The sequence below is a fragment of the Salminus brasiliensis genome, chromosome 25 (genome assembly GCF_030463535.1).
Source record: "Salminus brasiliensis chromosome 25, fSalBra1.hap2, whole genome shotgun sequence".
NCBI lineage: Eukaryota > Metazoa > Chordata > Actinopteri > Characiformes > Bryconidae > Salminus > Salminus brasiliensis.
This window is the reverse complement of record NC_132902.1, coordinates 407047-432903: the sequence shown is the minus strand read 5'-3', so window position 1 is coordinate 432903 and position 25857 is coordinate 407047. Positions and strand designations below refer to the sequence as shown.

The 25857-nt window shown below is 44.6% G+C and overlaps 1 protein-coding gene across 1 annotated transcript in view; it reads right to left on the bottom strand.

Annotated features, from left to right (window-relative positions):
* The window catches only part of LOC140547724 (von Willebrand factor D and EGF domain-containing protein), a 56006-nt gene extending 40459 nt beyond the window's left edge, over positions 1–15547 (bottom strand). The window contains exons 1-9 of the mRNA XM_072670859.1: positions 15472–15547; positions 7402–7586; positions 7015–7243; positions 6776–6841; positions 6410–6642; positions 4401–4490; positions 3701–3842; positions 3373–3590; positions 1536–1609 (exon numbers count right to left, since the gene is read on the bottom strand). Coding sequence (XP_072526960.1) covers positions 1536–1609; positions 3373–3590; positions 3701–3842; positions 4401–4490; positions 6410–6642; positions 6776–6841; positions 7015–7243; positions 7402–7586; positions 15472–15547 — 1313 coding nt within the window. The remainder of the gene's footprint in view (positions 1–1535; positions 1610–3372; positions 3591–3700; positions 3843–4400; positions 4491–6409; positions 6643–6775; positions 6842–7014; positions 7244–7401; positions 7587–15471) is intronic.
* Between the last annotated feature and the right edge of the window lie 10310 nt (positions 15548–25857).

The following is a 25857-nucleotide window of genomic DNA, read 5'->3' as shown; positions in this document are numbered from 1 at the left end:
TGGGATCAAATCCCAGTACTGACTGTCTATGGTTAAAACATCTGAATACAGTCAGCTGTGGGATTTGAACCCATGATCTCCCGGGTGCAGTTTGATGGTTCAAGTAAGCTGCAACTTGAAGGTCATGGGATCAAATCCCACGACTGACTGTGACTATGGTTAAAACACCTAAATACAGTCTGTCACAGATTTGAACCCATTACCTTTTAGTTGCAGTTCAAGGGTTCAAATGACCTGCAACTTGAAGGTCATGGGATCAAATCCCAGTACGGACTGTGACTATGGTTAAAACACCTAAATACAGTCTGTCACAGATTTGAACCCATTACCTTTTAGTTGCAGTTCAAGGGTTCAAATGACCTGCAACTTGAAGGTCATGGGATCAAATCCCAGTACGGACTGTGTCTATGGTTAAAATACCTAAATACAGTCTGTCATAGATTTGAACCCATTACCTTCCAGATGTAGTTCAAGAGTTTGAATGACCTTCCAACTGCAAGGTCAACACCTGAATACAGTCAGTCCTGGGATTTGAACCCATTACATTCCGGTTATAGTTCACCTCACTGTTAAGAGGCTCTCTGGTTTTAAATTCCAAGATTCCTGATCGTATTCCTGGTGAAAGTACTTTTGAAAGTACCTACCAGCTACGAAACGAGAACCCGACACCTCCTGAAAGTGTTACAGGCCAGAGGCCCGGAGCAGCATCCCACCAGCTCTTTAGTTTAAGCAGTAAAATGAGCGAAGGCATGAAAACACACATTACAGGTGTTTTTCGTATCCTTTTCACCCATCATTAAAACGAGCGGGTTCTGTTTGAGCTGGTCATTACGGGCCGTGTGGTGGACTGATAGGAAATAAAAGATATACGTTAACGGCAGCCTGTTTAAAGCTGACCTTTAAAGCTGTAGTTAAAAAGACTGTCGGGGGGTTCTGAGAGCCGCCTCTCTGAGGGGTACTTCAGTTTAACGGTAAAAGGGCAGAAACGACAGTAACATCAGCCGAGAGAGAGAGAGGGAAATGTCAGGCACATAACGACCCTCCATTCCCGCGATCACCTCGCGTCTCAATTACAATACGGATACAACCGCCAAGCATGAACCGCAGAAGGTCTGACCAAGCAGCCCACCGTGCATTAATGCACTCATGCAAATCCAGTAGAAAGCCTAGTCTAGTCCGTAGAGACAGTGCTTTCAAAAGAAAGTGACTGAGCAGGTGTCCCAATACTTTTGTCCTTTTAGAAAGCTTTCCAGGCGCCTTCATTTCTAAGAGTGTAGCGCCGTATGCTGTGGGCTCCTGCAAGGCTGTAATGTGTGTGTGTTTGAAGGAGAAAGCTGAGGCAGGAGGCCTGAGCTAGCCAAGGACGAGGGCCTTAATGAGCACGCATCCCATATGCTTTCCTAAAGATCTGTCCTCCCGCGCCGAAGCAAACAGCAGCGCGACCTTCTACTCTTCATCCTCAGGATTCCCAACTTCCAACCAGGCAGAACCATAAGAAAGACAAGACCTTGCTGTAGCTGTCAGGCCTGTGTTACCTGCCATCGAAGGTGAGGACATGAGGGTCAGTCAGAGAGTAGCAGCTGCTGGTGGGGACGTCCTGAACTGTGATCTGAGAGAGACAGAGACAGAGACAGAGAGAGAGACATGAGCATGACAGACAGACAAGCTAAACCCCTATACTGGCCACTATATTGGAAACACCTACTCTTGTGCTGCTTCATCACTGGCCACTTTATTAGAAACGCCTACTCTTGTGCTGCTTCATCACTGGCCACTTTATCAGAAACACCTACTCAGGTGCTGCTTCATCACTGGCCACTATATTGGAAACACCTACTCTTGTGCTGCTTCATCACTGGCCACTTTATTAGAAACGCCTACTCTTGTGCTGCTTCATCACTGGCCACTTTATTAGAAACGCCTACTCTTGTGCTGCTTCATCACTGGCCACTTTATTAGAAACGCCTACTCTTGTGCTGCTTCATCGCTGGCCACTTTATTAGAAACGCCTACTCTCGTGCTGCTTCATCACTGGCCACTTTATTGGAAACACCTGCTCTTGTGCTGCTTCATCACTGGCCACTTTATTAGAAATGCCTACTCTCGTGCTGCTTCATCACTGGCCACTTTATTGGAAACACCTGCTCTTGTGCTGCTTCATCACTGGCCACTTTATTAGAAATGCCTACTCTCGTGCTGCTTCATCACTGGCCACTTTATCGGAAACCCATGCCTTGTGCTTCATTACTGGCCACTTTATTAGAAGGGCGTGGGTCCACCACCCACAAATATGCAGACAAGAGCGTCTCCGTGGTCCTAAACTGACCCCTCAGGAGGGGCTAGACGTTCTGCAGACGGGCTACGGTCTCTAACTGTACGCCGGCAAGGTGGGGTTTCCGATAAAGTGGCCGGGGAGCGACGAGCACTGCTGCCGGTCTGGTCAGTCCAGTTGAAAAGCGTCCAGTTGAAGCGGCTCCAGCTCTAATCATAAAGCACCGCAGCCTTCAGCCATGATTACAGGAGCCTCCACTGCTCTGCGTTTACACCAAACACAGCTGGTGGTCTGGGGGCCTCTTAAGGCACACCAGCGAGTGTGAGTGTGTGTGTGTGTGTGTGTGTGTGTGTGTGTGTGTGTGTGTGTGTGTGTGCTGGGTGCCGACGTAGCTGTCTTTCCTCCCGTGTGTGGCTTATTACAGGCTGCACTCTCCTCCACTTTCAGGTATAATTGCGAAAGCGATTAAGCTGCTTCAAGGTTTACCTCGCATAAAACACTCATCTCCGTAACAGCCGTAATAGCTCGGACCCCTAGGCTCATATTTCAGGCCTTCCGAAGACGAGACCAGTAGTGTGGATCCTGAAGTTCAGCTCCAAAGCTTCAGTCAGGTTCTTGAAGATCAAGGCAGCAGCGTGGACGATGATGGCGACTGGACTGGAGCGCCTCCCGAACACCTCCAAAGCTTGTGGTGCCCAAGTCAGGAGGTGGTCCGAGGAGGGACAGACCGCCAACCACCAGCGAGGCTCATTAATGTACAAGGCTGCAGCACCAGAACTGAAATGCTAATGATGGTTCGAGTACCCAGTGCGGCGCCCCCTGCTGTGTATGGAGCTGCATAGCTGCAGACCAGTCAGAGTGCCCATGCCGACCCCTGTCTACCGTCTCCGTCTCAGTGCAATTCTTGTTCCCAGGAAACTCGCAGTGGCTCCACCTGCACCAACTTAAAGAACTTAAAGAAAGGATCTGCTGGAGTGTCTTGGTGTCAAGATACCACAGGACACCTTCAGAGGCCCCCATATCGGCCCCGTCCTGCCGAGGCTTTCTAAAGACAGCGCCTTTAAGGTGAACAGTCAGCAACAGTGTTATGGAACTCTGACCTTCAGGGGTGCGGCTGAGTGTCCTCTCCAGAGTCGTGGGCTGGTGCCTACGGGCCGGGCAGTCAGGAGACTCTGGCGGTTTCCGTCCCGAGTGAAGTCCGTTGCTGCCGTGACCGTGACGGTACCATGGGCACAGGCACCATCCCGACATGACTGGGACACCAGCTCCAGCTGACAGGACGAGAGTGCCACGTTCGGAGCCGCAGCTATTAAACCGTCTGAAACAAAGAACCCAGAGAACCGTAAGAAATGGAGTCAGTGGAGCGTAGATTAGGGTTCTAGAAGGTTCCTTTGTGTATTGTGGTTTGGCTCTGAGCCGGACACACACCTGGCTCGTGGACGCTGAGCTGTAAGGTCAGTCTGCAGCGGCGGCTCGGTTCCGACCCGTAGCAGGAGACTGGTACGGTGCTGTGTACGGCGAGTGTGTGCTCTTTACCGTCCTCGCGGATCTGCAGAACATCTGGAACAAACTGTAAACAAACAATACGCAATCATTTACTCACTGGCCACTTTATTAGAAACCCCTACTCTTGTGCTGCATCATCACTGGCCACTTTATTAGAAACACCTACTCTTGTGCTGCTTCATCACTGGCCACTTTATCAGAAACACCTACTCTTGTGCTGCTTCATCACTGGCCACTTTATTAGAAACACCTACTCTTGTGCTGCTTCATCACTGGCCACTTTATTAGAAACACCTACTCTTGTGCTGCTTCATCACTGGCCACTTTATCAGAAACACCTACTCTTGTGCTGCTTCATCACTGGCCACTTTATCAGAAACACCTACTCTTGTGCTGCTTCATCACTGGCCACTTTATCAGAAACACCTACTCTTGTGCTGCTTCATCACTGGCCACTTTATTAGAAACACCTACTCTTGTGCTGCTTCATCACTGGCCACTTTATTAGAAACACCTACTCTTGTGCTGCTTCATCACTGGCCACTTTATTAGAAACACCTACTCTTGTGCTGCTTCATCACTGGCCACTTTATTAGAAACACTGCAGCTTGAATGTATTCACCTTAATCCCAGCGAAGAAGCCCGCGCTCTCTCTGGACGCAGACTGGACGCTGGAGGAGTTCAGCAGGTACGTGGAGACGCTGCAGGAGAACTGTCAATCAAAACATCAATCAGCACTGCTCAGTGGTCATCTTCACCAAGCCATCCTACGCTGGGGAGCACTGACAGCAGCTTCACGCTTCATTCACACTAATTAATTTCAGAGGGATGCACGGGTATCGATCAGCGCGGCTAGCGCGGCTAGCGTAGCAACGGGATCTGAAGGCAGGGTCAAAGGATTTCTGGGTAATTACTAAGAAGCTCAACTCAAACTGAAGAGTCAACAGTAAGAAATCAGTCCCACCCATTCAGCCTACAGCAGTTTAGCCCCACCCATTCAGCCTACAGCAGTTTAGCCCCACCCATTCAGCCTACAGCAGTTTAGCCCCACCCATTCAGCCTACAGCAGTTTAGCCCCACCCATTCAGCCTACAGCAGTTTAGCTCCACACATTTAGCCCACAGCAGTTTAGCCCCACCCATTCAGCCTACAGCAGTTTAGCCCCACCCATTCAGCCTTCAGCAATTTAGCCCCACCCATTTAGCCCACAACAGTTTAGCCCCACCCATTCAGCCTACAGCAGTTTAGCCCCACCCATTCAGCCTACAGCAGTTTAGCCCCACCCATTTGCCTATTCAAGCCTTCAACAACAGGAACAGTAACACACTGTCCAGTTTCGTACAGACTTCTCTGTGTATGGTATATACACACATCTGTGTGTCTGTGTGTGTGTCTGTGTGTGTGTGTCTGTGTGTGTGTGTGTGTGTGTGTGTGTGTGTGTTTATACCTTCTGTTGAATGTACATTATCGTGTAGGGGTCTGTTTATTGTTAACGTGTCTGTGTGTGTGTGTCTCTGTGTGTGTGTGTGTGTGTGTGTGTGTGTGATTGACTGAGCCCAGCTGTGGAACATGTTTAAGGTGACCTCCTAACCCACATCATATCTGGACTGCTTCCTCTGTCTGAGAGGGGCCTCCACCCCTCCCTGACACACACACACACACACACACTATCAAACCTAACTGCATCCATCTGATCGACCCCTCACCCAACAGCAGCAACACCTAAACCCAGTGAGCATGAGCCCCCGTCCCAGGCTGAGGTCTGCTTTACCTGCAGCCCAGTTTTATATTTAGTATATTTAGTATAATTTTTAATATATTCAGTATATTTGATATATTTAGTATATCTGTTATTTTAATATATTCAGTATATTTGGTATATTTAGTATAATTTTTAATATATTCAGTATATTTGATATATTTAGTATATCTGTTATTTTAATATATTCAGTATATTTGGTATATTTAGTATAATTTTTAATATATTCAGTATATTTGATATATTTAGTATATCTGTTATTTTAATATATTCAGTATATTTGGTATATTTAGTATAATTTTTAATATATTCAGTATATTTGATATATTTAGTATATCTGTTATTTTAATATATTCAGTATATTTGGTATATTTAGTATAATTTTTAATATATTCAGTATATTTGGTATATTTAGTATATCTGTTATTTTAATATATTCAGTATATTTGGTATATTTAGTATAATTTTTAATATATTCAGTATATTTGGTATATTTAGTATAATTTTTAATATATTCAGTATATTTGGTATATTTAGTATATCTGTTATTTTAATATATTCAGTATATTTGGTATATTTAGTATATCTGTTATTTTAATATATTCAGTATATTTGGTATATTTAGTATATCTGTTATTTTAATATATTCAGTATATTTGGTATATTTAGTGTATCTGTTATTTTAATATATTCAGTATATTTGGTATATTTAGTATATCTGTTATTTTAATATATTCAGTATATTGGGTATATTTAGAATATTTAGTATATTCTGGTAGTATATTGGTATATTTTTAATATTTGGTATATTCAGTACATTTAATATATTCAGTATATTTAGTATATTTCTGTATGAGTTAGTGTCTCTTTACCGTTTCTCCCAGTCTGAAGTGAAGTCCATCCATCTCCACTCGGGAGTAGAGCTGAGTGGTCCTGTCCCTCCTCACCTCCACCTTCATGCTGTTGGAGGAATAGCGCCCCCACACCACCTCGTAGCCCAGCGGCCGGCCGCTCGCTACCCCACCATACGAACATCGCAGATGGACACTGCTGCCCACCAGCTCTGCCGTCACCACCGGCCTGGAGGACAGCGGGGGGACGATGACTGGACACGGAGAAACACTGTTATAAATAAACCAATACTACTACTAATAATAATAATTAGTGTGTGTGTGTGAGTGTGTGTGTCGGCCTCTTGGAGGGCCGCTCCGGGTCAGAGTGTGAAAGTGTGTGATCACCTTTACAGACTCCGCTGACTTCCGCTTCCCCCGGGAGGCAGGCTTTAGGAGTGAACTCCGAAACCACTATTAAAACACAAGCAGCCACACTCTTAACTCCAGCCCCTCATCACCAGCTTCACACACACTCCAGTGTCCTCCCTGAACCCGCCCCCGGACCCCCGGATACCACCGGCCGGACGTGGAAAAAGAGGCCGGGTTTTTATGAAGCCACACTGATTAAGGTCTGAGACACTTACCTTCAGCGCAGTATCCCATGCACCCCTGGGTGGGCTGCAGGTAGTAGAGCAGGAAGTGCCCGCAGTTGCGGACGGTCACAGGGATGCGGAACAGGCAGCAGTCCTTGGCACTGCCGTGGAAGAACTGCCAGGTGGCGCAGGCCGAGAGCTGCCTGACCTCGCCTGGCCGGGGCAGGGACACGTCCTTCAGAGACAACCACACCGGAGCCTGAGTCCCACACCGGTTCATCTACAGAGCAGAGAGAGAGACCGAGCGACTGGGTCAGAACCTCTGGTCACCCAGGTCTATGTGGGGTGGTGGTGGTGGTGGTGGGGGGGTGGGGGTGTTCCCTCCTGGTATGCAGTGGTCAGTACCTAGCAAAACAGGGGGACCAATGGTTCACTCACCTCCACACAGCTGGTGGGCATCTCGGCGGGCTTGTTGTTGATGCTGAAGCGGTACCATCCTGGCTCCAGCGAGTGGTCGCAGATCAGGTCCTGTATGGCTGTGTTCTGAAGCTCGGTGGAGTCGAAGTGCACGCTGCGGTACGGGTTCCTCAACGTCCGGTACCCTCCGGGATAGCACTCTGGAGCTGGGGACGAGGCAGGCCAGGTCAGGTCACATATACTGCACTGATATACAGGCTTGAACCCATTGCTGACACAGATGTGCAAATGCACGTGCACAGCTTGTCTAGTCCCTGTAGAGAAGAAGTACTGGCAATAGAAGTGGGCTAGAGGGGTGTAAAGCCCCCCAGCGTTCTCTGGAATGATGAAGTGGGCTGGTGAATGCAATCAATCAAATCCTCACCCTTTCAAAATCTAGTAGAAAGCCTTCCTCCCTGGACAGTAGAGTGAATGAGCAAGTGTCCAAATACTTTTGTCCATTTATGAAAATACATTCAACCAACCAATCAGTTTAGTGTAGCCCCCCCGTCCCCCCCGCCCCCCCTTACTCAAGCCTCAAGAGGTTTGTGACAGTCTGACAGACTGGCTGTTAGAACGAGGCACAGTTTAGCTCAGCCAATCAGAACAGAGCTCATTTACATACAATTATGGGGTCATGGGTAGGATGTCGGTCCTTTAAAGTATTTATACTCATCGTACAAAAGGCAGAGCCTGTCTCTCTCTGAGCCGCCTCGCGAGCATGACCCCGGTTCCGTCTCCCGGGGGGCCGCGCCATTTAATATTCATGGAAAGTTTTAAAAGACCCTTCCGGCAAAGACGCGGGTCAGCGCTGGGGAGGAGCGGGGCCGCAGGGGAGGAGTGAAAGAGGGGCGGAAGCAGAGAGGAGGTCAGAGCGGGAGTCAGTCAGTCAGGTTGGCGGGACCTCCAGAGCGGAGGGACGTCGAGCAGGGTAAAAATACCACGCCCAAGGTCGGCCGAGGCGGCGGAGTGTGTCCGACACCGCTCGGGCCTCGGGCTCCGGGACCCGAAATAGACGGGTGGGTGACTGGGTGACTTTCGGCGCTCGCTCTCCTCACTCTGGCGGCTGAACTGGGTCAGGTCCTGCTGCTCCTTTCCCACTATCTAGAACTTCCCCTTCCGCGTGATGCCATCGGTGCAGAGTGCTGAGAGATGGGGGGAGAGGGAGGACCATCCTACCCACCCACAGAGAGAGAGGACACGTATGCTCTCTGGAACTCCCAGACACTGACGGATGGCTGTGGCATCACTAGGGGCTGAGCCGACAACCTCCTGCACTACTTCTGAAAAGACAAAAGTATTGGGACACCTGCTCATTCATTGTGTCCTCTGAAATCAAGAGTATTAAAAGAGCTGATCCAGCTTCTGTTGGAGTAACTGTCTCTACTGTCCAGGGAAGAAGACTGAGAAGACAAATGTGAGAATCTGATTGCATTCAGCCACAACAGCATCAGTGAGGTCAGGATCACCTCATCCCAAAAGTACTGGATGGAGCTCCTCCACCATCATTCCATAGAAGAGGTGTCCACAAACATTTGGCCATATAGAGTAAAAAAACCCTAATGCTGCAAGGAAGTGTCTCGGACAGTCGCATCCAGGTCAGTTCTGTCCGGCTACTGTCCGGTGTTTTCAGGGAGATCAGTGGCAAGGGCCTGCTGTGATTACGCACCCTCTGCAATCAGCCAGAAGCATGCAGGGGTCAAAGGTCACTCAGGCAGCCTCGTTCTTGGCCCCAGAAGAAAGGCGGGGTCAGCGGTGGTCAGAGCTGCTGTGTAAACGGCTCCCATAGACCATTTAACTGTGTTTACTGAGGGTGGAGGATGAGGGTGGGGGGGGTTGGGGTCCTCACAGGAGCATTCCAATACATGGTGTGTTTAGAGCAGACTGTCCTCCACACACACACACACACACACACACACCTCAAAGCTCCAGTGCTAATTAATGGGTAGCAATGACTACGTTTGAGTTGGTGGGTGGATGGTTTGGACCAAACTATCGCTTTAAGATGGAGTGTGTGTGTGTGTGTGTGTGTGTGTGTGTGTGTGTGTGTGATTATTGAGCAGGGGGCAGCGAGGTGTTGTAAAATGTGTTGTGACAGGCCGCCTCTGGGCCCAACGAAGGAGTGATTAAAGCGAGGGAGAGGCAAAACAGCACTAATCTCTCGCCCTCCATCTCCCTCCTTTAATCCCCACCGCTTCGAAACATGCAGGGCGAGAGAGAGAGAGAGAGAGAGAGAGAGACAGAGAGAGAGAGAGACAGAGAGAGAGAGAGAGAGAGAGAGACAGAGAGAGAGAGAGACAGAGAGAGAGAGAGAGAGAGAGAGACAGAGAGAGAGACAGAGAGAGAGAGAGAGAGAGAGAGACAGAGAGAGAGAGAGAGAGAGAGAGAGAGAGAGAGAGAGAGAGCAGTGAGCCTGCTGACCTGTCTTAAAGGAAGACCCACGGGTAGATATCTCCACTACCATCCGACTCGCCTCGGGTTCTCCCTGCTCCTGTTCGTCTCTATTTATCTATTGTTTGTTTATCTGGTGTTCTGATATCTCCTATTCTAGTGTATAGGAGTGTTTATTGAGGTGTTTATGGACTAATATCTCCTATTCTAGTGTATAGGAGTGTTTATTGAGGGTGTTTATTGGCTAATATCTCCTATTCTAGTGTATAGGAGTGTTTATTGAGGTGTGTATGGGCTAATATCTCCTATTCTAGTGTATAGGAGTATTTATTGAGGTGTTTATGGACTAATATCTCTATTCTAGTGTATAGGAGTGTTTATTGAGGTGTTTATGGACTAATATCTCCTATTCTAGTGTATAGGAGTGTTTATTGAGGTGTTTATGGACTAATATCTCCTATTCTAGTGTATAGGAGTGTTTATTGAGGTGTGTATGGACTAATATCTCCTATTCTAGTGTATAGGAGTGTTTATTGAGGTGTTTATAGACTAATATCTCCTATTCTAGTGTATAGGAGTGTTTATTGAGGTGTTTATGGACTAATATCTCCTATTCTAGTGTATAGGAGTGTTTATTGAGGTGTGTATGGACTAATATCTCCTATTCTAGTGTATAGGAGTGTTTATTGAGGTGTTTATGGACTAATATCTCTATTCTAGTGTATAGGAGTGTTTATTGAGGTGTGTATGGGCTAATATCTCCTATTCTAGTGTATAGGAGTGTTTATTGAGGTGTTTATGGACTAATATCTCCTATTCTAGTGTATATGAGTGTTTATTGAGGTGTTTATAGACTAATATCTCCTATTCTAGTGTATATGAGTGTTTATTGAGGTGTTTATGGACTAATATCTCCTATTCTAGTGTATAGGAGTGTTTATTGAGGTGTTTATGGACTAATATCTCTATTCTAGTGTATAGGAGTGTTTATTGAGGTGTGTATGGGCTAATATCTCCTATTCTAGTGTATAGGAGTGTTTATTGAGGTTTTTATGGACTAATATCTCCTATTCTAGTGTATAGGAGTGTTTATTGAGGTGTTTATGGACTAATATCTCCTATTCTAGTGTATAGGAGTGTTTATTGAGGTGTTTATGGACTAATATCTCCTATTCTAGTGTATAGGAGTGTTTATTGAGGTGTGTATGGACTAATATCTCCTATTCTAGTGTATAGGAGTGTTTATTGAGGTGTTTATGGACTAATATCTCCTATTCTAGTGTATAGGAGTGTTTATTGAGGTGTTTATGGACTAATATCTCCTATTCTAGTGTATAGGAGTGTTTATTGAGGTGTGTATGGACTAATATCTCCTATTCTAGTGTATAGGAGTGTTTATTGAGGGGTTTATGGACTAATATCTCCTATTCTAGTGTATAGGAGTGTTTATTGAGGTGTTTATGGACTAATATCTCCTATTCTAGTGTATAGGAGTGTTTATTGAGGTGTGTATGGACTAATATCTCCTATTCTAGTGTATAGGAGTGTTTATTGAGGTGTTTATAGACTAATATCTCCTATTCTAGTGTATAGGAGTGTTTATTGAGGTGTTTATGGACTAATATCTCCTATTCTAGTGTATAGGAGTGTTTATTGAGGTGTGTATGGACTAATATCTCCTATTCTAGTGTATATGAGTGTTTTTTGAGGTGTTTATAGACTAATATCTCCTATTCTAGTGTATATGAGTGTTTATTGAGGTGTTTATGGACTAATATCTCCTATTCTAGTGTATAGGAGTGTTTATTGAGGTGTTTATGGACTAATATCTCTATTCTAGTGTATAGGAGTGTTTATTGAGGTGTGTATGGGCTAATATCTCCTATTCTAGTGTATAGGAGTGTTTATTGAGGTGTTTATGGACTAATATCTCCTATTCTAGTGTATATGAGTGTTTATTGAGGTGTTTATGGACTAATATCTCCTATTCTAGTGTATAGGAGTGTTTATTGAGGGTGTTTATGGACTAATATCTCCTATTCTAGTGTATAGGAGTGTTTATTGAGGTGTTCATGGACCAATATCTCCTATTCTAGTGTATAGGAGTGTTTATTGAGGTGTATATAGACTAATATCTCCTATTCTAGTGTATAGGAGTGTTTATTGAGGTGTTTATGGACTAATATCTCCTATTCTAGTGTATAGGAGTGTTTATTGAGGGTGTTTATGGACTAATATCTCCTATTCTAGTGTATAGGAGTGTTTATTGAGGTGTTTATGGACTAATATCTCCTATTCTAGTGTATAGGAGTGTTTATTAAGGTGTTTATGGACTAATATCTCCTATTCTAGTGTATAGGAGTGTTTATTAAGGTGTTTATGGACTAATATCTCTATTCTAGTGTATAGGAGTGTTTATTGAGGTGTTTATGGACTAATATCTCCTATTCTAGTGTATAGGAGTGTTTATTGAGGTGTTTATTGACTAATATCTCCTATTCTAGTGTATAGGAGTGTTTATGGAGGGTGTTTATGGACTAATATCTCCTATTCTAGTGTATAGGAGTGTTTATTGAGGGTGTTTATGGACTAATATCTCCTTTTCTAGCGTATAGGAGTGTTTATTGAGGTGTTTATAGACTAATATCTCCTATTCTAGTGTATAGGAGTGTTTATTAAGGTGTGTATGGACTAATATCTCTATTCTAGTGTATAGGAGTGTTTATTGAGGTGTTTATTGACTAATATCTCCTATTCTAGTGTATAGGAGTGTTTATTGAGGTGTTTATTGACTAATATCTGCTATTCTAGTGTATAGGAGTGTTTATTGAGGTGTTTATGGACTAATATCTCCTATTCTAGTGTATAGGAGTGTTTATTGAGGTGTTTATGGACTAATATCTCTATTCTAGTGTATAGGAGTGTTTATTGAGGTTTTTATGGACTAATATCTCCTATTCTAGTGTATAGGAGTGTTTATTTATTGAGGGCTGTATCTCCTCAGTAAACTTTTAAACAGTCTTAAATCTGAACAATGAAACGTAGACCTCTGGGAAGAGCTGAAGGATTCCTCACCCAAACCCTGAGGACACTACAAGGCCACAAAAACACTTACTCTCATTCTCACATCCTGCACCCCCCCCCCCCTTCCCCTCACCCCACCCCACCACCCCGTCCCCTGCTGATTGAGGGGTGTAAGAATGTGTGTGTGTGACTCACACAGCTGCAAAGCCCTTTAATAAAGACTTCCAGCCCTTTGGTAACATCAGCCACAGCTGCGACCAAAGACGACAGAACCAAAGGGCCACTCTTGGAGGATTCCTTGGAGGCATCTCACGCTCTTAAAGCCACACACACTCAGGAATTGGGAATTCTGGGATGATGTCAATACGGTGCGACCCTCCTTTGGCGAGCATCGCTGGTTGTAAACTCAGTCTGCAGCAGATGAGGGTGTTTCAGGTCTTTGGTTTGGTGGGTTTTCACCCGTTCTTCTTGCAGGCCTTCCTCCCCCACCTGAGCCTCACTCTATACTGCGGTCCTCAGAGAGAGTGCGCTGACCAGGTGTACATCAGTTCTAACCTCATGACCTTATGTTCACGTGTTGATTTGTGTGTGTTGTCTCCGGTGCGCTTCACTAAGCCGAGGTGTGAGTGTGTCGGTTCATTGGTTCAGCTGAAAGAGAGAGTGTGTGTGTGTGTGTGTGTGTGTGTGACCCCTTGCAGGAGGGGTAAAGGGCAGAGGTGTTGTTTTATCCCCGCTAATCAGTCTGACCTGCCGTGTCGGCCTCCACGCTGACGGCACCAGACATCACAACATTATAATTAGAGCCCCCCCCACCTCGGGGGGTGCTTCCTGAGCGGCGTGCTAATGCTTTCTAAAAACATCTGGAGAGAGAATGGAGGGGGGGGGAGCACACACACACACACACACACACACACACACACACACACCAGCTGGTGCAGATGAAGCTTCACTTGGGTTTCATGCAATCACACACACACACACACACACACACAGCTGCAGCGAGAACAATGTCCCAGCTACATAACTCAGCTGGTCATGGGTTCTATTTCCCACCTGCATTCAGACAAGCTCCGCCCACTGGGTCTTGACTGGCTAGTCTAGTCAGTCTCAAAGGTGTGAGCATGAACCACTGGCCAATCCCAACCGAGGAGGAGGGCTAAAAGTATCATGGCAAAGAAGGCGGGACACGTCTAACCAATCAGAGCACAGACGGCAGGATATTATTATCCAATCAGAAGACAGAAGACAGGACACTATTGGTCAATCAGAAGACAGAAAGCAAGACGCTATTGGCCAATCAGAAGATAGAAGGCAGGATATTATTAGCCAATCAGAAGAAAGAAGGCAGGACACTATTGGTCAATCAGAAGACAGAAGGCAGGACACTATTGGCCAATCAGAAGACAGAAGGCAGGACACTATTGGTCAATCAGAAGACAGAAAGCAAGACGCTATTGACCAATCAGAAGACAGAAAGCAGGACACTATTGGTCAATCAGAAGACAGAAAGCAGGACACTATTGGCCAATTAGAAGACAGAAGGCAGGACACTATTGGCCAATCAGAAGACAGAAGGCAGGACACTATTGGTCAATCAGAATACAGAAAGCAAGACGCTATTGACCAATCAGAAGACAGAAAGCAGGACACTATTGGTCAATCAGAAGACAGAAAGCAGGACACTATTGGCCAATTAGAAGACAGAAGGCAGGACACTATTGGCCAATCAGAAGACAGAAGGCAGGACACTATTGGTCAATCAGAAGACAGAAGGCAGGACACTATTGGTCAATCAGAAGACAGAAAGCAGGACACTATTGGCCAATCAGAAGACAGAAAGCAGAACACTATTGGCCAATCAGAAGACAGAAAGCAGAACACTATTGGCCAATCAGAAGACAGAAAGCAAGACGCTATTGGCCAATCAGAAGATAGAAGGCAGGATATTATTAGCCAATCAGAAGACAGAAAGCAGAACACTATTGGCCAATCAGAAGACAGAAAGCAGGACACTATTGGCCAATCAGAAGACAGAAAGCAGGACACTATTGGTCAATCAGAAGACAGAAGGCAGGACACTATTGGCCAATCAGAAGACAGAAGGCAGGACACTATTGGTCAATCAGAAGACAGAAGGCAGGACACTATTGGCCAATCAGAAGACAGAAAGCAAGATGCTATTGGCCAATCAGAAGACAGAAGGCAGGACACTATTGGCCAATCAGAAGACAGAATGCACACACAGTGGAGAACCAATAGCGAATCTTCACGCAGGAGAAAAGACGTCACCTGTCAGTCACAAAAGACAGGGCTACTACCTGCCAATTGTAGCACAGGGGGCGTGGTTTGCCGGAAAACGGGTGGGTAAACCCACAACACTGATTACAAACACGTTTAACCCAAAGCCCAGAACCAGTCAGACCAGCAGATACACACACCACCAGTTTAACTCCCATAGCAACCAGTTTAACTCCCACAGCAACCAGTTTAACTCCCACAGCAACCAGTTTAACCTGTTGCACGCGCGTGCTGCACAGCCAAACTGCTGTTTGAAGTCAGAGTCAGATCTCCCGCGCGCGAGACCCTGAGAAGGACTTTCCTGCTTGTTATGGACGAAAGTGAGCAGCAGAAACTCACCCGGGCTCGCGAGCAGCTCCGCGGGCAGCAGGCAGACGCAGAGCGAGAGCGCGCGCAGAAATCCCCTCAGAAGCATGCTGACCGGAGAGAGAGTCTCGCGCTTCGAGCACTGTCATCTGCTCCCATCTGAGAGCAAAGCACGAGCTGAGTCCGGACTGCCCTCACAGTAGAGAGCAGGAGAGCACGAGACTTCAGCCAGAGCGCAGAGTCTTCACCCCCCCCCCCCCCCCCACCAACCTCCCTCCCCCTCCCCCTTCTGCCCCCCCCCCCCCCCCCCCAATAAACTCTACTGAACTACTGACAGAGTTAAAAGGCCTCGTGCACAGATAGAGCTGAAGCCCTGAGGTGGAGATTAGAGCAGTGTGTTTATCTTGTTTAAAAACTTAGCTTATAGATTATATATAAAAATGATAGAACTGTGACTAAAACTCTCACTGACCGCTGACTTTATGATTATTTGGGTTTATTCTAATGTTATATAGAGTTAATTACAGGTAGACACTCTCACTGACCACTGACTTTATGATTATTTGGGTTTATTCTAATGTTATATAGAGTTAATTACAGGTAGACACTCTCACTGACCACTGACTTTATGCTTATTTGGGTTTATTCTAATGTTATATAGAGTTAATTACAGGTAGACACTCTCACTGACCACTGACTTTATGCTTATTTGGGTTTATTCTAATGTTATATAGAGTTAATTACAGGTAGACACTCTCACTGACCACTGACTTTATGATTATTTGGGTTTATTCTAATGTTATATAGAGTTAATTACAGGTAGACACTCTCACTGACCTCTGACTTTATGATTATTTGGGTTTATTCTAATGTTATATAGAGTTAATTACAGGTAGACACTCTCACTGACCACTGACTTTATGATTATTTGGGTTTATTCTAATGTTATATAGAGTTAATTACAGGTAGACACTCTCACTGACCACTGACTTTATGATTATTTGGGTTTATTCTAATGTTATATAGAGTTAATTACAGGTAGACACTCTCACTGACCTCTGACTTTATGTTTATTTGGGTTTATTCTAATGTTATATAGAGTTAATTACAGGTAGACACTCTCACTGACCGCTGACTTTATGATTATTTGGGTTTATTCTAATGTTATATAGAGTTAATTACAGGTAGACACTCTCACTGACCACTGACTTTATGCTTATTTGGGTTTATTCTAATGTTATATAGAGTTAATTACAGGTAGACGCTCTCACTGACCACTGACTTTATGATTATTTAGGTTTATTCTAATGTTATATAGAGTTAATTACAGGTAGACACTCTCACTGACCACTGACTTTATGATTATTTAGGTTTATTCTAATGTTATATAGAGTTAATTACAGGTAGACACTCTCACTGACCGCTGACTTTATGTTTATTTGGGTTTATTCTAATGTTATATAGAGTTAATTACAGGTAGACGCTCTCACTGACCGCTGACTTTATGTTTATTTGGGTTTATTCTAATGTTATATAGAGTTAATTACAGGTAGATGCTCTCACTGACCACTGACTTTATGTTTATTTGGGTTTATTCTAATGTTATATAGAGTTAATTACAGGTAGACGCTCTCACTGACTGCTGACTTTATGTTTATTTGGGTTTATTCTAATGTTATATAGAGTTAATTACAGGTAGACGCTCTCACTGACCGCTGACTTTATGTTTATTTGGGTTTATTCTAATGTTATATAGAGTTAATTACAGGTAGATACTCTCACTGACCCTTGACTTTATGTTTATGTGGTTTTATTCTAATGTTATATAGAGTTAATTACAGGTAGACACTCTCACTGACCACTGACTTTATGTTTATTTGGGTTTGTTCTAATGTTATATAGAGTTAATTACAGGTAGACGCTCTCACTGACCACTGACTTTATGTTTATGTGGTTTTATTCTAATGTTATATAAAGTTTTGTTCTCTCTCTCTCTCTCTCTCTCTTTCTCTCTCTCTCTCTCTCTCTCTCTGTCTCTCTCTCTCTCTCTCTCTCTCTCTCTCTCTCTCTCTCTCTCTCTCTGTCTCTCTCTCTCTCTCTCTCTCTCTCTCTCTCTCTCGCTCTCTGTCTGTGAGGCTGTTTTGCCAGGCAGAGCTTACAGCAGCTCCTAGGTCTCGGCCTGTAGTGATCCAGCACCACCTGGGCGTTCGGAGGGGTCATATGGAGGAGTTAGCCTGCAGATCCTGCCCTAATGCCCTGTGTATTGATTTGCAGCCTGGGTTAACTGGCTCCCACGTCCGGCTGCATGTCCAAGGGGAGGCCTCTGGTCTGGACAGTGAATCTCCTCACACTGTGCTTGGGTTTAGTAGAACTCCACTTGACTGAGTTGTAGTTTTCCACCTAAACTTGCTGCCATACCTTCTCCAGCGTTTCTTCCTAAATCAAGCTGATAATGGATGATGAGTTTTGCTACGCCATCTGATCCCAAAAGTATTGGATAGAGCTCCATCATCACTCAGCCCAATACTAGGGGCTTTATATACCCCTCGAGCCCTCACTGTATAGAAACTGACCCATTCCCCATTACTCAGCCTGTGAGAAGAGTTTATTCAGAGTCAGGGGTTCGGTGTGAATCTGAGCTTCACTGTAGAGAAACTGACCCACTCTGATCTCTGTACAGTGGTGTTGAATTAAACCAGGTGTTGGTCGCCATGACTACAACACAGATACAGCCCATAATTTATCTCCTATCCAAACCCACCAGTGCAGCTACACGAGTCTTCTGAGTTTAATATGGATGATAATGATGATGATGATGATGGTCAAATAGTGGAGAATCTCAACTAATGCAGTTCTCTTTAGGGACTACTTTCTGTAGCCGCACTACACCCTGCAGCATGTATCCCTCCACCATTTTAATGGAGTCAGGAAACTAACAGTTGGCGCTCTGGTCAAAACAAAATTCTAAAAATATTCCACAAGTCCGCCCTCACAAACCCTGGCAGTGTGTGAGGAACTGGGGGTTGTAAGTCGAAGCCTTTGGCCTGGCCACAGTTCTCCTAGCGCTTTGGTACTGGCGAGGGGTTAGCGGAGCGGCTTTTCCGCTAAGCTGGAACTTGAGCCAGAAGACGCCTGAGTAAATTTCAGAGCAGAAGCCCTGCTGGAATAGAGGATAAGCAGGTTTTGGGTTGGCTAGGGAGGTCAGAGGTGCATATAGCCGAGCAGATCCAGCTTTCCAGACCCTCCTGTGGATGGAGGCGCATCGCTAACCTTCGTCCAGCTCAATAAAGAGTCAGACAGAAGTTCTGTGTGGGCTTGAAATGTGGAAAGAGTACCCATACTTTCACTATAGTACAGTTTCAGCTCTTTAATTGAGTTAGATTGAGATACAGTACCATACTTTCACTATAGTACAGTTTCAGCTCTTTAATTGAGTTAGATTGAGATACAGTACCATACTTTCACTATAGTACAGTTTCAGCTCTTTAATTGAGTTAGATTGAGATACAGTACCATACTTTCACTATAGTACAGTTTCAGCTCTTTAATTGAGTTAGATTGTGATACAGTACCATACTTTCACTATAGTACAGTTTCAGCTCTTTAATTGAGTTAGATTGAGATACAGTACCATACTTTCACTATAGTACAGTTTCATCTCTTTAATTGAGTTAGATTGTGATACAGTACCATACTTTCACTATAGTACAGTTTCAGCTCTTTAATTGAGTTAGATTGTGATACAGTACCATACTTTCACTATAGTACAGTTTCTATGCTCTTCTGTTCACTCCACCGCTCTTACGCTCCTGTTTGTGTTACTTCAAGCCCTAAAATTGTAAATTTCATTCCCCACAGCTTGTGTTTCACACCTTCCCACCTCCGAGCTGACTGTTCGAGGCGAGACAGCGCTCGTCTGACGCTCGGCGTGTGAGCTGCGGAGGAGATGTGATGCCCCAGCTTCTTCAGCACAAAGCTTCAATAATCGATGGAGAACAAGGCCAATTAGCCAATTAGCCGCGGCTCTGACTGCGCCGAGCTCAGCACGGCTCCAATCCGCCAGACGTAAAGTCGACCGCATGGAGGTGATGTCACTCAAAACGCTCCGTTCGGAAGTCTCAGATGTCCCATTTCATTCTACATTTATTTTCCATTTCATTTAGAGAACAGCTTTATAACCAGGCGTCGGTCACCATGACTACAACACAGATATCGCCACTATTTTATTTCCCATCCAAACCTCAACCAATCTTAACTAATGCAGTTCTCTTTAGGGACTACTTTCTGTAGCCGCACTACACCCTGCAGCATGTATCCCTCCACCATTTTAATGATCTGGTTCTAAAAGCAGGTTCTAGAGCCGAGCTCTTCTCAGAACTCTGGTAGAACCGTGTCTCAGGCATCAGGCAGCGTCTTCATCACCATTAGGTGAAGAACTTTCTGTGAGGAGCTTTTATTAGAGCTTCAGACGTCTGCTTCCCTTCACCTCCACTGTAGAACCACAGCTCTGACTGGGGGAGCTTATCTAGAACCTCCACTGTAGAACCACAGCTCTGACTGGTGGAGCTTATCTAGAACCAAGCACTTCACACCTCCAAACACCCCCCTTAACGGTGAGTCTGTTCACGTCCCAACTGATGAACTGATCCGTTCTCTACGTTCTCTATGGCATTTATCGCTCATCTTATCGCCCCCTTATGGTGAGTTAGGGGATGGCACTGAATAATAACTGGAAATCCCGTGAAGGGCCTTCATCACCGGCCGTCTCCGAAAGGTCAGCGCCTTTTCAGACGAAAGGTCACAACTTTTCATGGCAACATTTCAGGACTGAGACGTAGCTGTCATCCTAAGGTAAATAAATAAATAAATAAACAAACAAACAGACAGACAAATAAATAAATAATGTCCGTATTGAAGTGCTGAATTAGCGCTGATATTTTTAGGACGTTTTTATTTGCGTAGTTTTGATGATTGATTTACGTGTTTGATCTGAACGGTACATTTCACCACACACACACACACACACACACACACACACACACACACACACACACACACACAGACTTGTCACTGTACTCTGTTGAGAAGCTGTCACTGACTGCATTTTGTTCTTGCCGTGTTCTGTTGACACGCCACCGGCACCGGCCTTGTTTCTTACGTTCTTCAGTGCCGGCGGAACAAGCTCATGCACACACACACACACACACACACACACACACACACACACATCAAAATAACTACAGAGACAGTCTAAGCAAAAGTATTGTATAGAGTATGCACTATATGGACAAAAGTATTGGGACACCTGCTTATTCATTGTTTCTCCTGCTTTTATTGGAACGTTAGTGAGGTCAGGATGTTGGATGATCATCCATCCAAAAGTACTGGATGGAGCTCCACCACCATCATTCCAGAGAACACAGTTCCTCCACTGCTCCACAGCTCCTCAATGCTGGGGGGCTTTATACCCCTCTAGCCCACGCCTGGCATTATTAGGCAGCATGGAGCCAATAGGGTCATGATGTTGATCTGCTCCAGAGAGTCCTATTCTATTGGCAGTACTTCTTCTCTACAGGGACTAGACAAGCTGTGTGTGTGCATCAGCTTAGAGTAGCTGAATGCATTCATTAGATCAGGTGTCCAAAAACTTTTGGACACATATGCTGAGAAATCTGTGATTGACTTTTAAAAGGGGGGATTTGGTTCCTGCTGTTAAACGAGGGAAACCCGCTGAGTCATCGGGATGTTGGCCTGTGTGTGTGTGTGTGTGTGCCCTGGCCTGGAGCGTCTGGACAGGAGAGAAAACACACACACTCCACAGGCTTTGATCTCACACACAAACCATCACAGAGATCCGAGGGACGCCTCCTTCCAGATGTCCTCCATTCTGTCCAACGTGAGAAAACTCCAGCTGTGGGCCGACAGGCCAGGAATTCCTGCTGGTGGTCAGTCTGAGACCATCGGGTTCATCAAAGCGAACCTGAACCACCAGCGTTGACTCCCTGAAGTGAAGGGAATTCCAAAGCAGGGAATGTTGTCCGGAATGTTGGGACGGATCGGGAAGAGTGGATTGCAGAAGTGGCTACCTTAGCAACCTCTTGGGACACCGTAGCTGCCACCTAGCACCTTAGGAAAACCTTAGGAACCGTCCAGCGACTAGGGACTACTAGGGATACAATAGCAACCAAGAAACCCAGGCAATGCCAAGGCAACCACCTGGTGTACCACTGCAACTACTTAGAAACGCCACAACAACCATATCCAAGAAACCAGTTGATGCACCACATGGAATACCATAGCAACCGCCTAGCAACACCCTTGTAACCATCTGGGAATTGTTTTAGTTTCTTCACTGACCAAAGAGATTGAGGGAGACTGAGGGAGACTGAGGGAGACTTAGATGGACAGTGTGATCAGGTGTTTGTGTACCTGTAGTTAAGTGTGTAGTTGTGTAGTTGTGTGTGATGCAGGTGGGTCCAGCGGTGCTGTACGGGTGCAGGGCTGAGCTGATCAGGTGTGCTGGAGCTCTAATTAAAAGCTGCTTGAAGCCACACAACCTGTACCCTCCACACCTGCTCAGGGATTACTGCACTGCAGGCCAGGAGACTCCTTTGAAGTTCTCCAGCTAAACTGCAGCTCAGGAACCCAGGAATGACTGACCGCGGAGCCAGAACCACCGATTAGTGCTGTCAAAGCCCAATCGGCAACCAGCTGGTCTACACCACACTGCAGGTCACACGCTTAGGCCACTTCACTGTTGGTGTTTCTGATAAACTGGCCAGTGATGAAGCACAAGAGTAGGTGTTTCTGATAAAGTGGCCAGTGAGTGGACGCTGTTCTATTCTTGGAGGGTGGTGTAAACATCTATCCTTTAATGTAGAATAATAAAACCGCAGCTTGAAGGATCTGCTCATCCCTGGCTGCCGATGAGGAGAAACAACAGTGTTTATGTTTCACAAACAGAAGCTTTTATTTTTTTTGAAATCACACAAACAGCATTTCTCCCAGGACTGAAGAAAGCGCACTGACGAAAGGCGTCCCCCAGGACCCCCTTGGATACAAACATCAGAGAGAACAGTTGTGGCTTGGTTTTCAAAAATTGGATTCAGTGTTAGCAACATTCCACTGCTCTACAACCTCACACAACCAAGCTCTGATAACATTAACATCCAGTATGAAGTTCTAATATCATTAATATCCAGTATGAAGCTCTGATAGCATTAACATCCAGTATGAAGTTCTAATATCATTAATATCCAGTATGAAGCTCTGATAGCATTAATATCCAGTATGAAGCTCTAATAACATTAATATCCAGTATGAAGCTCTAATATCATTAATATCCAGTATGAAGCTCTGATAACATTAATATCCAGTATGAAGCTCTAATAGCATTAATATCCAGTATGAAGTTCTAATATCATTAATATCCAGTATGAAGCTCTAATAGCATTAATATCCAGTATGAAGCTCTAATATCATTAATATCCAGTATGAAGCTCTAATAGCATTAATATCCAGTATGAAGCTCTAATATCATTAATATCCAGTATGAAGTTCTAATATCATTAATATCCAGTATGAAGCTCTAATAGCATTAATATCCAGTATGAAGTTCTAATAACATTAATATCCAGTATGAAGCTCTAATAGCATTAATATCCAGTATGAAGTTCTAATAACATTAATATCCAGTATGAAGTTCTAATATAATTAATATCCAGTATGAAGCTCTAATAGCATTAATATCCAGTATGAAGCTCTAATAGCATTAATATCCAGTATGAAGTTCTAATAACATTAATATCCAGTATGAAGTTCTAATATAATTAATATCCAGTATGAAGCTCTAATAACATTAATATCCAGTATGAAGTTCTAATAACATTAATATCCAGTATGAAGTTCTAATATAATTAATATCCAGTATGAAGCTCTAATAGCATTAATATCCAGTATGAAGTTCTAATAGCATTAATATCCAGTATGAAGCTCTAATAGCATTAATATCCAGTATGAAGTTCTAATAACATTAATATCCAGTATGAAGTTCTAATATAATTAATATCCAGTATGAAGCTCTAATAGCATTAATATCCAGTATGAAGCTCTAATAGCATTAATATCCAGTATGAAGTTCTAATAACATTAATATCCAGTATGAAGTTCTAATATAATTAATATTCACTATGAAGCTCTAATAACATTAATATCCAGTATGAAGTTCTAATATAATTAATATCCAGTATGAAGCTCTAATAGCATTAATATCCAGTATGAAGCTCTAATATCATTAATATCCAGTATGAAGCTCTTATAACATTAATATCCAGTATGAATTTGACTCCACTGTTCTGAGTGTCAGTGTGGATGTCTGGGTTCTGTTTAGCTGGGTTAGAGTGGGCTGTGGTGCTGTACTCTGTTAGGGTGGAGGAGTGGTGTAGGCTGTATTAGGGTCAGATCTCCGTCTGTGTTTCTCCTACAGGATTAATTTAATGGAAGGAAACACCTCAGAGGAAACGCCGCGGAGTCACAGGTTGCAGGGGAATCTCGTGATGTTTGCTGATGTTGGATTCTTGGGAATATGAACTCTCCCAGGTCCCCCGCGGTGTTTACGACCTGAGACCTGTTTAACTAATCTGGACTCAAAGTTCATTGAAACAAGTGGAGAAACTGTGGAACGAGCAGATTCTACACTTTCTGTACATCCCTGGCCAGCAGGGGGCACTGTCAGCAGGACTGTAAACTCGGACACTGATGGAGGTTTGTCCTGTTAGTCTGATACTAATCTGATTGAGTGGAAATGTGGGACTATTTGATATAATTAAATAAAATGAATGAATTTATTTTTTATCCCCATTTTAGTTGTGGTAAGCTCCACCCACTAAACTCCTCCCACCATACAATGCCACCAGTCCTAGAACAGTGAAGACTAGCACAAGCTGATTTAATATGTGAAGATCCACCTCTAAAGCAACACCACTGGAGCTTCCCTAGCCTTAACCCCAACCCCAGTCCTGGTCTTCTTCTCCCAGTCTTGTCCAGTCTTGGCCTATCTCAGTCTCATCTACTCATGATCTTGTTCTTCTCCCAGTCTTGCCCAGTCCTGGTCTTGGTCTTATCTCAGTCTGAGTCTCACCACTTGTGGTCTTATTCTTCTCCCAGTCTTGCCCAGTCTTGGTCTTATCTCAGTCTTTAGTCTTCTCTCACTCATGCCTGGCCTTGGTCTTGGTCTTGTCTCGTCTCAGTCTCATCTGCTCATGATCTTGGTCTTGCCTAGTCTTGATCACTGCTCATCTTGGTCTAGTCTTGGCCTTGCCCTCTACTGGTCTTGTTCTTCTCTCAGTCTTATCTACTCAAGGTCTTGATCTTGTCTCAGCCTTGCCCATTGTTCATCTTGGTCTAGTCTTGGTCTTGTCTCAGTCTTGCCCACTGTTCATCTTGATCTAGTCTTGGTCTTGTCTCAGTCTTATCTACTCATGATCTTGGTCTTGCCCACTGTTCATCTTGATCTAGTCTTGGTCTTGCCCTCTACTGGTCTTGTTCTTCTCTCACTCTTGACCAGTCATGGTCTTGGTCTACTCCAAGTCTCAGTCTTGCCCACTGCTCGTCTTGATCTAGTCTTGGTCTAGTCTCAGTCTTGGTCCTGTTGACTGTTTTTAAATACTGTAGGTTCTTGGCTTGTTCTTACTTGTGCTGTTGGAATAAATGCCCTATCTTCAGAGAACACTGTTCCACAAACTGAATAGCTCTAACAGGTGCAGTAACTCCTTTAGAGGGCGGTAGTGAGTAACGTTAGCTCTAACAGGTGCAGTAACTCCTTTAGAGGGCGGTAGTGAGTAACGTTAGCTCTAACGGGTGCAGTAACTCCTTTAGAGGGCGGTAATGAGTAACGTTAGCTCTAACAGGTGCAGTGACTCCTTTAGAGGGCGGTAGTGAGTAATGTTAGCTCTAACAGGTGCAGTAACTCCTTTAGAGGGCGGTAGTGAGTAACATTAGCTCTAACAGGTGCAGTAACTCCTTTAGAGGGCAGTAGTGAGTAACGTTAGTTTTAACAGGTGCAGTAACTCCTTTAGAGGGCGGTAGTGAGTAACGTTAGTTTTAACAGGTGCAGTATCTCCTTTAGAGGGCGGTAGTGAGTAACGTTAGCTCTAACAGGTGCAGTAACTCCTTTAGAGGGCGGTAGTGAGTAACGTTAGCTCTATCAGGTGCAGTAACTCCTTTAGAGGGCGGTAGTGAGTAACGTTAGTTCTAACAGGTGCAGTAACTCCTTTAGAGGGCGGTAGTGAGTAACGTTAGTTCTAACAGGTGCAGTAACTCCTTTAGAGGGCGGTAGTGAGTAACATTAGCTCTAACAGGTGCAGTAACTCCTTTAGAGGGCGGTAGTGAGTAACGTTAGTTTTAACAGGTGCAGTAACT